General features: G+C 41.6%; 1 protein-coding gene across 1 annotated transcript; it reads right to left on the bottom strand.

Moving 5' to 3' along the window:
* Nucleotides 1-3,524: 3,524 nt before the first annotated feature.
* LOC127672325 (PRAME family member 8-like) lies at nt 3,525-6,163 on the bottom strand. The gene is given in 3 exon segments (XM_052167418.1): nt 3,525-4,092; nt 4,877-5,461; nt 5,877-6,163. Coding segments are annotated over 3 exon segments (1,440 nt in total).
* Nucleotides 6,164-16,040: the final 9,877 nt, after the last annotated feature.

Here is a 16,040-nt window from a genome sequence, read left to right as displayed (position 1 = left end):
CTGATCGGTTTCCATCTCTAATTAATACAACTAGATCCCAACTCCTACACCTAAGGATTAGGGAATATTTAAAAAGAGAGGGCAGAAACATTGTAAGAGTGCTTGCATGGAATGAAAGATTTATGAACCAGAGTGTTCAAGGTTCCCACAAGAAAAGTGGGAGAACTGGATTTTGATCATGCCTTGGTTTCTAGTTCTTTTGTTCTTGCCCTTGCCTCTTGCCATCTCGTTATCTCTGGTGTTAGCTGATCTTGCTGTCTCTGACTGTGACTTGTCACTCCTACAAGCCTGTCTGTCATTACTCCTGGGAGACCAGTTTTATCTGAGAGGAATTTGGATATGGTGACCTTGGCACAGGGTCAGCTCCAAGGTACAGCTGGAAGGATCCTGTCTCCAGCCTTTCCTTGGTTCCTGTGTTCTGATGCCCCCAAGCAGGTCCCTCTTGGGCCAGGACTTTAAACAGAATTGGTGGTCTTACCTGCACTCAAAGGTGTGTCAGCAGTCCTGGGAAAACAACTCTCTCCCATATTTGGGTATAGGGAGCTGTAGCACATGGTCAGTTCAGGGATCCTGACCCAGTCTGTTCCTTAATTCCTGTGTCTAGAGTTCTCTAGGTGGGTCCCTCAGAACAGAAGTGGCCGTCTTGCCTATGCTCACACACCTGTCAGCACTCCTAGGTGGCCAGCTCTCTGCAGGCAGTGTTTGGGTATGGAACATTGTGGCACAAGATTAGCTCTGAGCACAGACAGAAACCAGGTGGATCCTGTCCCAGGCTGCTCCTCAGTCCCTGTGTCCTGAGGGTTCCATGAGGAGGGGTCCCTCAAACAGCGTTGCTGTATGTTTTAAGGAATATTTAAGTGCCTGGAGCTGATCCTGTGCCACAGCCCAAATACTACCAGAAGAGAGTGCATCTCCTAGGACTGCTGACAAGCCTGTGAGCATTAGTAGGATCACCAATTCTGCTCTGAGGACCTGCCCAGAGACTACAGTCTATGTGAACAACGTAGTAACCTGGGACAGAATTCTTCAGGTTTCCATCTGAGCCTTAGCTGATCTTGTGCCATAGCACTCGACACTCAAATACCATACGGGGAGAACTGGTCTCCCACTAGTGCCTACACCCCTGTGAGAACAGGCAAAACCACCACTTCTGCTCTATTTTGTGACCCAAGATGGACCTACCCAGAGCCACCAGGACTCAGGAATCAAGGAACAGCCAGGAACAGGATCCTTTCAGTTTCTGTCTGCACACGGGAGCTGACCCTGTGCCACAGCTCTCCAAACACATTCTTCTTGGAGAGAACATATCTCTCAGGAGTACTGACACAAAGTCTTGCAGGAGTGACAAGCCACAGTCAGAGAGAGCAAGACCAGCTAAAACCAGAGATAATCAGATGGTGAGAGGCAAGGGCAAGAACATTAGCAACAGAAACCAAGGAAGGCTACTAGGCAGCATTAGAACCCAGCTCTCCCACGGAAGCCAGCCCTGGATACTCCAACACGCCAGAAAACCAAAACTCTGGTTTAAAATCACATGTCATGAAGATGATAGGGGGCTTTAAGAAGGACATAAATAACCCCCTTAAAGAAATACAGGAGAACACAGGTAAACAGTGTCTGCTTTCAAAGACACCTCCTGAAAAGGCTGCTCAGGTGAGAAAGGATGGAGAACTGTTCTGCACATCAGGATGAGTTTTCCTTTTACTTTAGTGATGGTTAGGTGCTTTATGTGGGAATGCTAGGGTGGTAGTACCTGGGCTGGGAATGGTATCTGAACTGCATCCCACAGGTCTGTATCTCTCTGTGTAATGTGTATGTTTTGCCTTCATGCACTTTTATTCATTACACACACAGGAGTTCAGATGTGGGAATAGGATTGAATGGAAGTTGAGTTCCACAGGGCTGGAAGGATAAGAGCCTACAAGTTGGTAGCAGGAAAGAATCCTAGTGGTCTAAAAGCATAGCAAGGGCTCTAATCTGTTGGACGATCTCTATTGCCTCTAAGGTGTCCAATTTTGAGGAAGGATACACTACAGAAAGCACAGTACTCAATAGTCTATAAATAGTAAATGAGTTTGCTCTATAGGCTGGCACCATCTGGACAACACAACCTAAAACACATTATGCATGTGCTTATGTAACAAAACAGTGCTGAGGTGCTGAGGCAGAGCTACAATGCTGAGGAAACAGTCTTGACAGGGAGCTGTATCCAGACTCAATGAACCAGATGATGCAGAGTGAAATTCCTCCATAGAGGACTTCATTGCAAAAATCATGCCATTGTCTTTTTTTTTTTTTTTTTTTTTTTTTTTGGTGGGGGATTTTGGTTTTTGTCGAGACAGGGTTTCTCTGTGTAGCCCTGGCTGTCCTGGAACTCACTCTGTAGACCAGGCTGGCCTCGAACTCAGAAATCCTCCAGCCTATGCCTCCCATGTGCTGGGTTTAAAGGCATGTACCACCACTGCCCAGCCACGCCATTGTCTTAAAGAACACTAGTATCCCCTTCTCCATTTTTGTCCCTGCAGTTCTTTTCTGTAACTGGGGGGCTGGGGTGCAGGCCAAGGCTAGATTATAAATCAAGAAATAAAATAATAATATAATAATGATAATAACAACAATAATAGAACACTGTTAGTACATGGAGAACATCAATGCCCAGTGGGTTTGAGGCATAACAAACCTGCTTATCCTGTCTCTACCTTTCTGTGGGTGAAGTGACCTGGAAGGCAGACAGGTCCTCAGGAGATGGATAGAGTATGCATTCTACTTGTGAGAAGTAAGTTGTATTGTGGGACCACACTTTCACAGATAAAGCTATTCAACATTTTGGAAGAGCAAGAAGATAGACTATGGTCATAGTAAGTCCTATGATAGCCCATCTCTGGGAGAACTGATGATTCTAAATCTCCCCCACATCCCATTTCTAGAATGTGCTTGCCTTCAGGGTCTAGTGTAGGAATGACACTGACTCCTGAATCATATTGCATCACAAGGAAGGTACTGGACAGATGTTGGTTTTCAAGAGCCACTCACAATTAGTTTGACAATTCTGTGTATATACCCATCAAGGAGCCAAAGAGTGGGCAAAGGGAGTAAAAGACAATGTCATAATTGACTTTAATGCTACCAATATATCTTACATGATAATTTCTTTGATCATCCATAATGAGGTCGATACTATGAACACAAACCTAAAACTGAGGTCACTCAGTAGTACATGAGAGGAGACCATTCAGTTCAGAGATTGGCCATATATTTACAACATGGGGAAGACATGGCAACTCTGTCCCAATGGGGGCAACTCTGTCCCAATGGGGGCACATTTAGAAATGCAGGACCATCTTTCTGATTCTATAAGACACCCGATGTTATTACCTTATTCTTCATTGCAAGTGACCCCTTTGGTCTTTATACAAAGAGCAACATTTTGATTCCAATGGATTTGAAACCATAACGTTCTGGAACCCCATGATGAACGTACTTCCTCAGATATCATTTCCTAGCATTTAGAATCAACCTCTTCTTTACTGCCTGCAACGGCAAAGTCTGGTATTCATATCATAGATGCAGCGACTCCAACAATAACGGCAGGTTTCTGAAGCAAATGTGATTGTCATGGGCTGCCTTCTGGCCCTGAGAATGTCCATGAGATTTCGACACAGTTGGGAAAATCTGTCCACTATAAGATAACCCTCTTGATCATAGCAGTCTAGTGTGGCAGGGTACTGCTCAACAATCAGCTTGCTTTGATTAGCCATGCATTGCAGAAGCTCCTTCATTACAGCAGTGGAGAAGTCATTCTCATAGAAATTGACAGAGGTGAGCTGTGAGCACTGGCCCAGAGCAGGCAAAAGGATTTTGAGCTGAGAGTCATTCATCCTGCAGTTCTCTAACTGCAGGGTCTGCAGAGTTTCAGAAACATTCTCTAGGAGAATTTGGAGACTCTTGGAACATGACTTGGGAAACACTACACCATCAAAGTGCAGGTGTTTCAGTTGATAGAGCCTCTGACACTCTGACATGTGTTTCAAGTCTGATTTTGAGAGTTGGCAGGAAGTCATAGACAAGAACTCCAAGGGGCTCTTCAGGCATCTAGAGAAAGAACAAGAAAATTGTTCTGACTCATGGTGCTGGAAGACACTAGTAAGACTGATACTGACACAGAGAATCCACATATGTAGAGTCAATTTATGCTTATGTTGAAGGTACTCCCTGGGGAAACAGCATGATGGTGGCTCCTCATAGCATTGTTCACTGAAGCATATTATACTGAGGTAGGGTGGGATCAAATAACATGTCTGAAACAACCCTTCATCACTCTGTCAGAGAACTAGAGTTTGCCCCATCATGCTAGTACAGCACACCTAGAAAGAATTAGCACAGAAGGGTTCTGGCAATATCTTAGCCTATGTCCTGCAGAGTTTATCCATGTCCAGGCTATCTCGACAATCTTTATCCCTAATCACAGTGTTTTACCCTTGACACTGATGACCCCCACCACAGTGTCACAGATTTTTCGTCTACTTAGTCCCAACCTGTGTTCAAAATATCATTTCCTCTATGGAGAAGTAGAGGCTGACTGACGTCAATAGAGGAACAAACTGGTTCCTGTTCTCACATATCTTTGTAGAGGGTAGGTGTGGAGCCGCCCCATATCTGGCCCCTCTGGTATGTCCTGTTAACTTGGATCAGTTTTGCCTGGATCCCAAAGAGTAATATGAAAAGCACACTTACAGCATCTGACCCACACAATGGACAAGCTTACAAGACAGCTTTCTCATTATCCCTTACCCTAGCCCATACTCTTCCACATGAGTGGGGACCAAATCAAGTGAGCTCCATTAAAAAAGATACAATCCACACTATCCTTCCTTACCTGAACAACTGTTTCTTGTTGTCACTGGAAAAGTAGTCACCATTCATGGAGAGGTGTTGGAGATAGTTGAGTTTGGAGAACTGAGAAAGGAATTTGGCAGCAGAGTTCTTTACATGTGCAAAATGAAGCACACCACTAAGTGAGATCCTCAATCCTCTTTCCCTTAGAAGGAATTTGCGAAGATTTCTCATCTGGCCAAAGCAAGGTGCAAAGCAACCTAGAAAGGATAGGACCTGCTTTGTGTATATTTCCAATTCCTCAATATAGTTTGGCTGAAAAATGTTCAAGATCTCCCTGATAATCTTCACAGGGAAGTGATAAATCTTCATCTTCAGACAGCATAGCCTCAAAGAGTGTTTTCTCTGCTGGGCCCATTATAGTAAGCATGTTTGATGTTGTTTCAGACAGAAGCCAAGGCTCAGGTCAGTGACCACCTTCAAACGCTGCCTCAGTGCATATCTAGGAATGTGCTTTGCAACTTGCTTCTCATTCCCAGTCTTTGCTGAGCAGACTTCATCCTTTCTTCCAGCCCATACATCCCAAAAAACCTGGTGCACATCTCTCAAGTCCAGGACTTGAAGCTTCCTATTTCTGTGAAAGATAAAGGCAAAGTTTCATAATGTTAAATGAACCAACATGGAGTTAGCCTGGATCCCACATGTCTAAGACCAGCTCCATCACAGTATGTCACACCAGGCAGGCAAGGAAACTGCATGAGATGCATCTGGAGACATGACCCTCTTAACTTGTGTCTCTTCCCTACCTAGTGCCTGTAGGAAAGGAACAGAAAGGCTCATCCGAACATGGCTCCTTGTACCCTGAGATGTCCTGACCTATGAATATCATTTAGATCAGTTTTCAAATTGAATAGTAGTTCCACAAATCTCCATGTCAATGGCATTATTATCCCCTGTGCTGTTTTCGCCATTCTTCCTGTCCTAATGTGTGTCTTACCACTATACCTATGATTCCCCATCTAGTCTCCTTGGGCCTTGCTTACCTGGGACTAGCATTCTGTGTTTGCAGTATACCTATGCCACCCAGCACAGCTTGCAAGACCTCCACATCAGGGGTTTTCATCAGTGCTCCCACAGGCAGGCAGGGAAAGGGCCAGGTTGCCACCATTGCCTTCAATATCTCTGTGTGTCTGCCATTGAAAGCCTCTAGGAAGATTGGTGGGAAAAGCACCGTGGGCAGGTGATCCAGATCAGAGGAGTTTATGGCATCTTTCCTCAGCAGCACATCTAGTGCCACCTTCTGAAGTGTGGGTGGGTTGTAGGTGCTCATCTTGCTAGATATTCAGTCAGAAGCAACCTGGTGAAGCATTTAGGAGACATAATTTCAGGCTAAGTTTTCAGAAGTCCTATTTCTCACATATTTCATGGACCAGAAGGCCAGAGCCTAGGCTCTGGCAATAATGGAGAACACAGTCTGCTCTATTATACAATCCTGTGGTCTCCAAGCCACAAGTTCATCACTCTCAGCATGTGGATTCTCTTTTAAGCACCTACTGTTGAAAAAGTTATCCACTGTTGCATGGGATATTAACCCATGCTCCTCTTAGTCTCATGCCTAGTATAAGGCAAAGATTCAGACTGGCCAAAGTCTTGTTTCATGAAAAAGGACACTGAACACCTTTGCAGGACCTGAAAAAAATACACTGCTTATGTCACAGATGCAACCAGGCTTATTGTCCTTGCAACAGATTGATCGTTCCGGGGAAGGGATAAGGAGATCCTATGAGATGCCTGTATGTATGTATCACTTAACACGTTGAAGGCTAGGGTGAGAAATCTGGGCTATATTATGTTGTTTTGGGAAATGAGGAAAATTCATAGCCACCTGGATATACAATCAGACCACATCTAAAATGTAAAACCTATGCCAGGTGGTTCTGGCACACACCTTTAATCCCAGTACTTGGGAGGCAGAGGCAGGCAGATATCTGAGTTAGAGGCCAGCCAGGGCTACACAGAGAAACCCTGTCTCAAAAGAACAAAACAAATAAATATAATAAATAAATACATAAATAAATAAGTAAATAAAAATGAATAAATACATAAATACATAAAATGCATAACCTAAGTAAAACCTGCAATTTTCCCCAGAGATTTGAAAAGTCCTGCAACTGAATGAGAACACCTGCTCATGTGAGTCTTAGAGGAGAAGCCAAGTTTACATAAGCTACAGGGAGAAGAGTTTCCCATGACAAGTTAGAGTTCAGACAAAGAAAGAGATGAGACAATATACCTATCAGATCTTCCAAATGTTTGTTTATACTTTAAAATATGTTATTGCCTTGAAAAGATGCTTCCGTTCAGTTGGCTCTCCTTCCAGGCTTGAATGGAACTCATGTAGCCTAGGCTTACTGTCACACACTATGCTCCTGTGTGTGGTTAGCAGCCTTGCATCTTCTTTTTTTCCTCCACTATGCATTCCTAGAACCCTTTGCTTTTAGAACTCTGCATAGATGCCAAACAAGTCTATTAGAAAACATAATTGAAGCCCTTTGGAGGAAGAGTTGGGAGGATTTCACACCAGTCTAATCTATGAAGTATATTTCATGCTAGTTCAGGTTCAGGAAAATCAAGTAAAGTAGGATTTTAGGAGCTGGAGAGATGGCTAAGTGGTTAAGAGCACTGACTGCTCTTCTGGAAGTCATGAGCTCAAATCTCAGCAACTTTATGGTGGATCACAACCATCTGTAATGAGATCTGATGCCCTCTTTTCATGAGTCTGAAGACAGCTACAGAGAACTTACATATAATAAATAAATAAATCTTTAAAAATAGGATTTTAAATGTCTTCATTGAAGTTATTCTGTAGTGGGGTCTGTCTCCACTACACAAGTGCTCTACCATCAGCAAAATTCCAGATCATCTATTTCTTTTTATTTAATTTCATCTAATGGTGAGGTGTCTTCTTCTAGCCAAGTCTTGCCTGGATGGTGATATTTTGCACCCAGTATATTAATTTAGTTTCCAGGTGTGGCTGCAATATACATTTTTCATACATTCCTGCATATTTACATACATACACACATACATATGTTACACAATGTCTAATCACCTGGACAACAATGAAGCAACCACATGCCTACAACCATGGATGCTGGGTGAGCTGTGGCTTCAGGGACACAAGCCACAAACCAGAATTTTCGCCTTTTGTGCCTGAAGCCTTCTCAAGTGTAATTTGGAAGGTATACTTAAGAAGAAATTCTAGTTCATATACTTGCAAAACCATAATCTTTGAAACATAGCTTAAGAGACTACAGACAGATTAAATAATAAAGAAGATCCTAACTGAAATTCCAGATTAAGTCTAGAAATCTGGATGAAACCAAAAGGACCAAGAGTTCCAGACCTCCTATGGAGCTCCGAGGGACTAAACCACCAAAGAACACACATGAAGGAACCCATGGCTCCAGCTGCATATATAGCAGAGGATGGCCTTGTTGGACATCAATGGGAGGAGAGGTGCTGGATCCTGTGAAGGCTCAGTGTCCCAGTGTGGGGGGATGCCAGACCAGGGAAGCAGAAGTGAGTGGGTTGGCCAGCAGGGGGAGGGGAATGGATAGGGGACTTTCAGAGGAGAAAAGAGGAAAGAGAAAAGCCTTTGAAATGTAAATAAACACCAGACAGTGGTGGCACATGCCTTTAATCTCAGCACTTGGGAGGCAGAGGCAGTGGCAGAGGCAGACAGATTTCTGAGTTCAAAGACAGCCTGGTCTACAGAGTGATTTCCAGGACAGCCAGGACTACACAGAGAAACCCTGTTTCAAAAAACCAAAATAAAGTTTAAAAAGTAAATAAACAAAATATCTAAAATATCTTGTAATAAAAAAGAGTTCAAGCCCAGATTCTTTCATGACATTCTATCTTTAAAACCTCAGCATTTCCCATGTAATCCCATTTTTCATTAAAACTGAAGTCTATCCTATTTAAACATTATACACTGGAAATGAAGTCATAACTGGATGGTGATAAGGCTAGGCCAGCTTGCAAGAAACCTCCTTATGGAGGTAAATTTCTTACCTGATATGGACAATGGCTCCAGGCATTGATCCAAGCAGGACCAGGCAGTGATCCAAGCTTCAGGACACTGACATCTCTTTGCCTTCCACTGACCCTTTTATACACATTTCCTCTCTCACATCCCCATAGCCCCACCTTCCTCACACAAGCTTCTTCTTTCTCATTGGTCCATTGAATCCCCACCCACTCAATCCTGTTAAAGATGCTCTCCCCCAACCCCCAAGGCAGGGTTTCTCTGTGTAGCCCTGGCTGTCCTGGAATTCACTTTATAGACCAGGCTGGCTTCGAATTAGAAATCCACCTGCCTCTGCCTCCCAAGAGCTGGGATTAAAGGCGTGTGCCACCACTGCCTGGGTTTTTTTGTTTGTTTGTTTGTTTTGGTAAAGATTCATTTTTCCTGTTGTTGGTTGATTGAATCAGAATTTCTGATTCAGTCCTCCAAGGAGGATCTTTTTGTGTGAAATCAAAAACACAGAATTAAAAAGTCCAGATTCTACTGTCTGCTTGATTGACTCATGTTGTGTTCATTCATATCTTCACTTGTTTATAAATGGATAAAATTAGTGTGTGTGCTTTCAATGTCTGTGTTTTTGCATTTGTTTCAGTGTGTTTATCACCTTGAGCATGTACTTGAGTGTTTAGGGAGTTCTAGGTTATCCAAAGGTTAAATACTGAGGTTTTCCCTCAAAACTACAATACTACAACAATTAAAAGCCAAATACAAAACAAAGAAAGAAAGAAACAAAACCCATATGCTCATGTTGATGATGTGAAAACGTTGCAATTGGTTTCATGAACCTACAAGTCTTGCTTTGGAGAAGTTTAGTTTAGAACCGTCATGATCAAGATGGGTACTTAGTTATAAGTGTGGAAACCAAGATCAAAGCATTATAAGATGGAAATCAAAGAAACAATAAGGCTTTAACAACAGAGCTGTGCAATCCCTGCACGTGGTGCACACCATTGAACTCCAGCAGTAAAGGCAGGGACATGTCTATGAGTTTCAGGGCAGCCTAATGCAGACAGTGAGAACAAATTTCTTTAGCCATGCATAGAGGTACACCCCTTTAATCATAGCACTCAGAAGGCAAAGGGAGGTAGATCTCTTTGAGTTCCTAGCCAGGCTGGTCTATAGAGAGAATTCAAGGACCCCCCCCCCTGAGAGCTGTACAATGTGATACTATTTTAGGAATGACAGGGGCCTGGGGGCTGGCAGGCAAAGCTTTAATAAGCACCCATGCATTCTCAGTATTTGGTGCCTACATTTGATTGTAGTAGTCCAAAAGCAAAGACAGGAGGATCTCTGTGGGTTTCAAGCCACCTGGATCCACACAGTGTGATCTCGTCCAACAACATCAAATTCCAAACACAAAACAGTGGTACCTTTCTTGTAGAAAACAGTAGAAACCTCAGTTCATCAAATGGACCTTTAGAACCTATTTAACCAGTGACCCTAGACAGGCTCAGAGTTAAAAGTACTGGTTCAAAACTCAAAGACCACAGTTGTATTTCTGGATTCCAGTAAGATAACACATCTGAAAGGTTTTCTCCCACCTCCACATGTGCACCATGACAAATGGCCCAATCATCAGTAATTAGAAATCAAAACTTGTTGGGATTTTGGTCCTGCCTTTAATCCTAGATTTTGTGAGGCAGAGGCAGGCAAATTTCTATGAAATATGAATCCCCTATGTATTATCTTGGTTTCTCTAGAGTCAGAGAATGTATGGGTAGACTCTATATAGTTAGAAAATTTGTTGATGACATGTAGTCTATAATCCAACTCCCCAAAAATGTGCAGCAGCAGCTGTGGATGGAAGTCCAAGGATCTAGCAGTTGCTCAGTCCCACGAGGCAAGCAGGCAAGGAAGAGTGAGTAAATCTTCCTTCTTCCAATGTCCTTATATATCTCAAGTAGAGGGTATAGGCCAGATTAAAGGCTATAGGTCTCCAACAGAGGGTGTGGACCAGATTAAAGGCGTGTGGGTCTCCTGCAGAGGGTGTGGTTCAGATTAAAGGCTTGTGCCTCTATGCCTTTAATCCCAGATGATCTTGAACTGGGAGATTTACTTGTATTAATCTGGAATTCATAGCCTGGACACCCCTTCATTCAAGGGGATCTGCATCTCTAAACTGGCTCAAGTCTGTAAAGGGATTCACTGGCTGAGATTGCCTTTTGCCATGATCCAATGCAGCCTTTCTATTATTTGTTTGAGGATTTTTCAAACAGATATGCAGTAGTTTTCCTATGTATTTCATCCCTGGAAACGCCATGAATGATTAACCAGCACCAAAGGTTCAAACGACTTATATTATTATAAATTCTACCTCTCTGCCCATTACGGAGTATGTTATTATAAACATTGTTTGGTTTACGCTGTTCATTATAATAACTACAATCACCTTGTCTCTGGCAATTCAATGCTGCCATCTGGCCCTTGTTAACTCGGGGCCCAATTAAAACCATTGAATTTAATTCATCCAATTGAGCAGCACCATCTCCAACCCTAAGTTCTGGCACAAGGAAAAGGGCAAGAACAAAACTCTTTAAAGGTGTTGGTGCCCCACTCACCAGTTTGCGTCTTATAGGACTGGTGAAGGGCTTATCTTCTTTACCTTCCCACTGTGGAGGATTGGGCTTTACACAATGTATCCACTCTAACATTGCAATTTCCCTAAGCCTTAAAATCCCTTCATCAACACTAAGCCAAATGATATCAGGCATCTCTAACTCATTTTCAGTAGGCCATCTTTTGATAAATACTTCAACCAACCAATCAAACAAACTTTTGACACTTTTTTTTTAACTGTGCGAACTTCCATATTAAACCTAGAATCTCTGCTCACAGGACCCATGCCAATAAACTCAGCCTGCTCTACTTTTATGTTCCTTCCACCATTATCCCACACCCTTAAAATCCATTCCCAGGCATATTCCCCAGACTTCTGCTTGAATGAATTAGCAAACTCATTAAGCTCCTTATTAGTATAGTGTATTTCCTCATGGACTACACTTTCTACCTCCCCTTTAGGGCCCTGCTTTGCCTTGGGTCTGGTTATAGGTCTAGAAGAAACTATTGGTGGGCCCTGAGAAACATCAGTATTGTCAGCAAAAGTTACTGCTGGATTATCAGGCTTTGAGGGATTAATTTCCTCAGGTGGAGAAGGCATTATTTCAAGGGGTGGGGCTGAGGGTACTACTTCTTCAGGTGGAGAAAATCCTTAAAAATCTGATGATTCAAAATTCTCAATTTTCAACAGGGTCTTCCCACACATCCCCATCCCAAGTTATAGGATCCCATTCTTTGCCAATTAATGCCCCTACTTTAACTGCTGACACCCTCTGAGGTTGAGACTTAAATTTTCGCTGTAATTCAGCCAACCTTATAATGAGGGCTTCAGTTTGATTTTCTGCTACTTGAGCTCTATGGCTTCTAGAGAGTGGATTCTCTTCAAGGGCACACTTAGCAACTTTTAGATTGTTTACTTGAGTCTGGAGTTCTTCAATTTTATCACACAACTCCTTCCTTTCCTTCATTGTTTTTTCCCCTGAGATGCTAAGAGAAACCAGCCAGCAAAATCATTTTCCGATTATTTCCCCAACTGAGAAAGTATTGTATACCACCGAATCACCTAATTCATCAAGATAATAAAAGGCTTTAGCTTCTTTAAGCTTGAGATATAGTTTCATCCATGGGTCTTCAATATTCTCCGAGCTCCCAGGAGGGAGAGAATCTGATGAAGTTTCAGTAGTTGAAGGTGCTATTGGATCAACCAACCAACTCCAAAATTTTGAAACATTCATCCTTATACTTCTGCTCCTCTAGAACCACTCCCGGTACCAACTTCTGTATTAATTTGGGTTCTCTAGAGTCACAGAACTTATGGATAGTCTTTATATAGTTAGGGAATTTGTCGATGACTTACAGTCTATAGTCCACTGCCCAACAATGGTCAGCAGCAGCTGTGGATGGAGGTCCAAGGATCTAGCAGTTGCTCAGTCCCACGAGTCAAGCAGGCAAGGAAGATGAGAGAGAATCTTCCTTCTTCCAATGTCCTTATATATCTCCACCAGAGGGTGTAGCCCACATTAAAGGCTGTAGGTCTCCAACAGAGGGCGTGGCCCAGATTAAAGGTGTGTGGGTCTCCAGCAGAGGGTGTGGCCCAGATTAAAGGTGTGTGCCTCCATGCCTTTAATCCTAGATGATCTTGAACTCAGAAATCTCCTTGTCTTAATCTTCTGTAATTCATAGTTGCTATGCTTCATAATCTCCATACCAAGAACCAGGTCAGAAACTTATATCTCTGAGCCTCCAAATTAGGATCATAGGTGAGCCTTCCAATTCTAGATTGGAGTTCATTCCAGATACAGTCAAATTGACAACCAGGAATAGCCACTATAGAAACCTTATAAATGTAGTCAATGTGGTAAAGCCTTTTCAAAAGGGAGTAATCTCCAAAGGCATAAAAGAACACATGCTGGAGAGAAATCTAATGAATATTATCATGAATTAAATGGGAGTTAAGAAGCCATTGGGTTAGGAATATGATAGACATAGGTGCTTAGGATTATGTAAACTCTTGAGATGGTTCTTAGGATGTTTTGTTAAAGAATTTTTATGCCTATTCCCCTTGTCTGAAGAGTCCCCTTGTGATTAAGGTAAAGAGGTTTACATTAATTGCATTGACAAAGGAAGTCTCAAGAATCCCCGCAAAGAATTTGGCCTGATAATTTTGATCAAGCATAACAAACTCCCAAAAGGAAAATTACAAAATTTAAGATTCAAAGAGCAAAGCATCTCCAGGAAGTTGAATGAAGCTAAATCTTGTGATCAAGGATATTCAAAAGTACTAAAGGAATGGTTACATGAAGTTATTCCTGTCAACAATGGTATTAATGGAATATTTATAATATGGTCAGATTCCATCCATCTAAACTTATAGATTTGCAGTTGTATGAAAGAGAAATATATCATTTTAGGAATTATTATTACCTGGTTATTGTTTTCATATCAACATATGTTGATACAAATTTGTGTCAAGCTGAAAAGGGATGGGTTTTGATTTGTATTCTGTGTTTTCAACTTAAGATTTAAAAGGAAAAGCTTAGTCAGGCATGGTGTTACATGATTTTTATCCCAGCATTCATGAGACAGAGCCATAGAGATCTCTGGGATCAAGGTAGATCTCTGAGCAAGTTCCAGGAAAGCCAAGCTTAGATAATGAAGTTTTTGTAAAAAAAAAAATGCTGATGATAATGTAATAGAAGGGGCCAACCAGGTTCCAGCCCCAGAAAGGAGCAGATCTCAGCAGCTTTGTCCATGTGGCTGTCTTAAGAGGTAAGAATAGAAGGAACTACTGAGATAATTGATGCTGTCTAGCTAATGAATTAGAGGTGATGAATCAGCATCACTGAGGCGAAATCATCTGGGTAGTGTTTTTTGAGAGACAAAGAATGTGTGTTCCAGAAATTGGCAATATTGGACCTAGGTAATGTGTAAAGATTGTTCTTATTATCTGTTTTGTTTTATTAAGTATTTTTTGCTTTTTTGGTTTTAAGAAACATTGGTCTATAATTCTCTTTTGTTGCTTATACTTTTTTGATTGGATATTTGAGCAACCATGGCCTCACAAAATAAATCGGTTGTTTCTTCTGCCTATATTGTTGAATATTTTGAGGAGTATTCTCATTCACTCCTCTCTGGATGTCTACCCTAAAACACATGGTCCTGGGCTCTCTTTGGTGGCAGATTAATATTGGCTTATCTTTTTCTGTATGTTTAGATCTAAGTTGTTTATCTTAGGGATGGAGAGAGTTCAGTGGATAGGAGCACTGACTTCTCATGCAAAGGTCATGAGTTCAATGCCCAAACATCACAAGGTCACTAACAACAAACCATAATTGTATATAATGTCCTCTTCTGGTGTGTCTGAAGACAGTGACGGTTTACTAATTTATGTAACATGAATAAATAAGTAAATAAATATTGTAAGAGGTTGTTTATCTTGGTTTGATTTAATTATGAAATGTGGATCCTATCCAGGAAATTACCTATTCCTTTTAGAATATCCAATTCGGTGGAAGACAAGTCTTTTAAATTTCATTTTTTATCAATCTTGGAATTTCTTCACTTTCTGATATTTTTTTTCTCCATTTTCATTTTAGATTTCAGTAATTTTGGTATTCTCTATCTTTCAATAAGGGACTTCCTGTCTTGTCGAATAAAATGCTCAAAATACTAACTTCATGTTTCATTGATTCCTTGCTTTCATCTTTTTCTATTTTATTGATTTCAGCACTCTAGTTGGATAATTTTTCAATGTGTACTCCATTTTATAATTGCTCATTTGCTTCTTTCTGTTCTGGACTTTAAATTGTGCTGTTAAATTGCCAATAGATGAGCTCTCCAAGACACAGATTGGGGATAAAAATAGAAGCATTTGGATCTCTGATCTCAAGGCCAACCAGATAGTCAGATCTAGTTTCAAGACAGCTAGAGCTACAGACTAAAACATAGGATAAAATATCCAAACAAGCAAACAAGAAAGGAATGATGCTTCCCAAATTAAGATCCTATCACTCTGGATTCAATTGTCTAGAGTTAAAATTATAGTGGACTGATGAAACAGGCAATGGGGGAAGTAAATCTACTTGGGGTGCCTGTTTTAAAGAGTAAAAGATCATATAGAATGATCTCTCACTCACTCTCTCTTTCCTGAAAGGGGATTATATTAGAATGACTTACATGATGCAGTTTGCCTTTTTCCACAACAGCTGGATGGGAAGCAAAGTCCAATAATCCAGAAGGTCTCAGTAGCTGAGGCTGGATGTCTCAGCAGGTCTTCAGTAGAAGATGGAATCACAGACAAGTAAGCAATAATGCCAGGGAAGTCACAGGTCTTGCTATCTAGGAAATAGCAAGCAGGCAATGTGAAAACTTTCTTCCTCTGTGTTCTTATATAGGCCTCAACATGAAGGTATGGCCCAAATTAAAGGTGTGTGTTCCAGATTCAAACTCTGGATTAAAGGCGAGTTTCTTCTGCTGGGTGTGGCGACTCAGACCTTTAATCCAAGCACTATGGAAATGAATCATGCAGGTGTACAAAGTGAGTTCCAAGGAGGAAAGAGTA

Source organism: Apodemus sylvaticus, chromosome 22, assembly GCF_947179515.1.
Source record: "Apodemus sylvaticus chromosome 22, mApoSyl1.1, whole genome shotgun sequence".
Lineage (NCBI taxonomy): Eukaryota > Metazoa > Chordata > Mammalia > Rodentia > Muridae > Apodemus > Apodemus sylvaticus.
The sequence above is the reverse complement of the archived record's forward strand: the minus strand, read 5'-3'. Positions and strand labels throughout refer to the sequence as shown.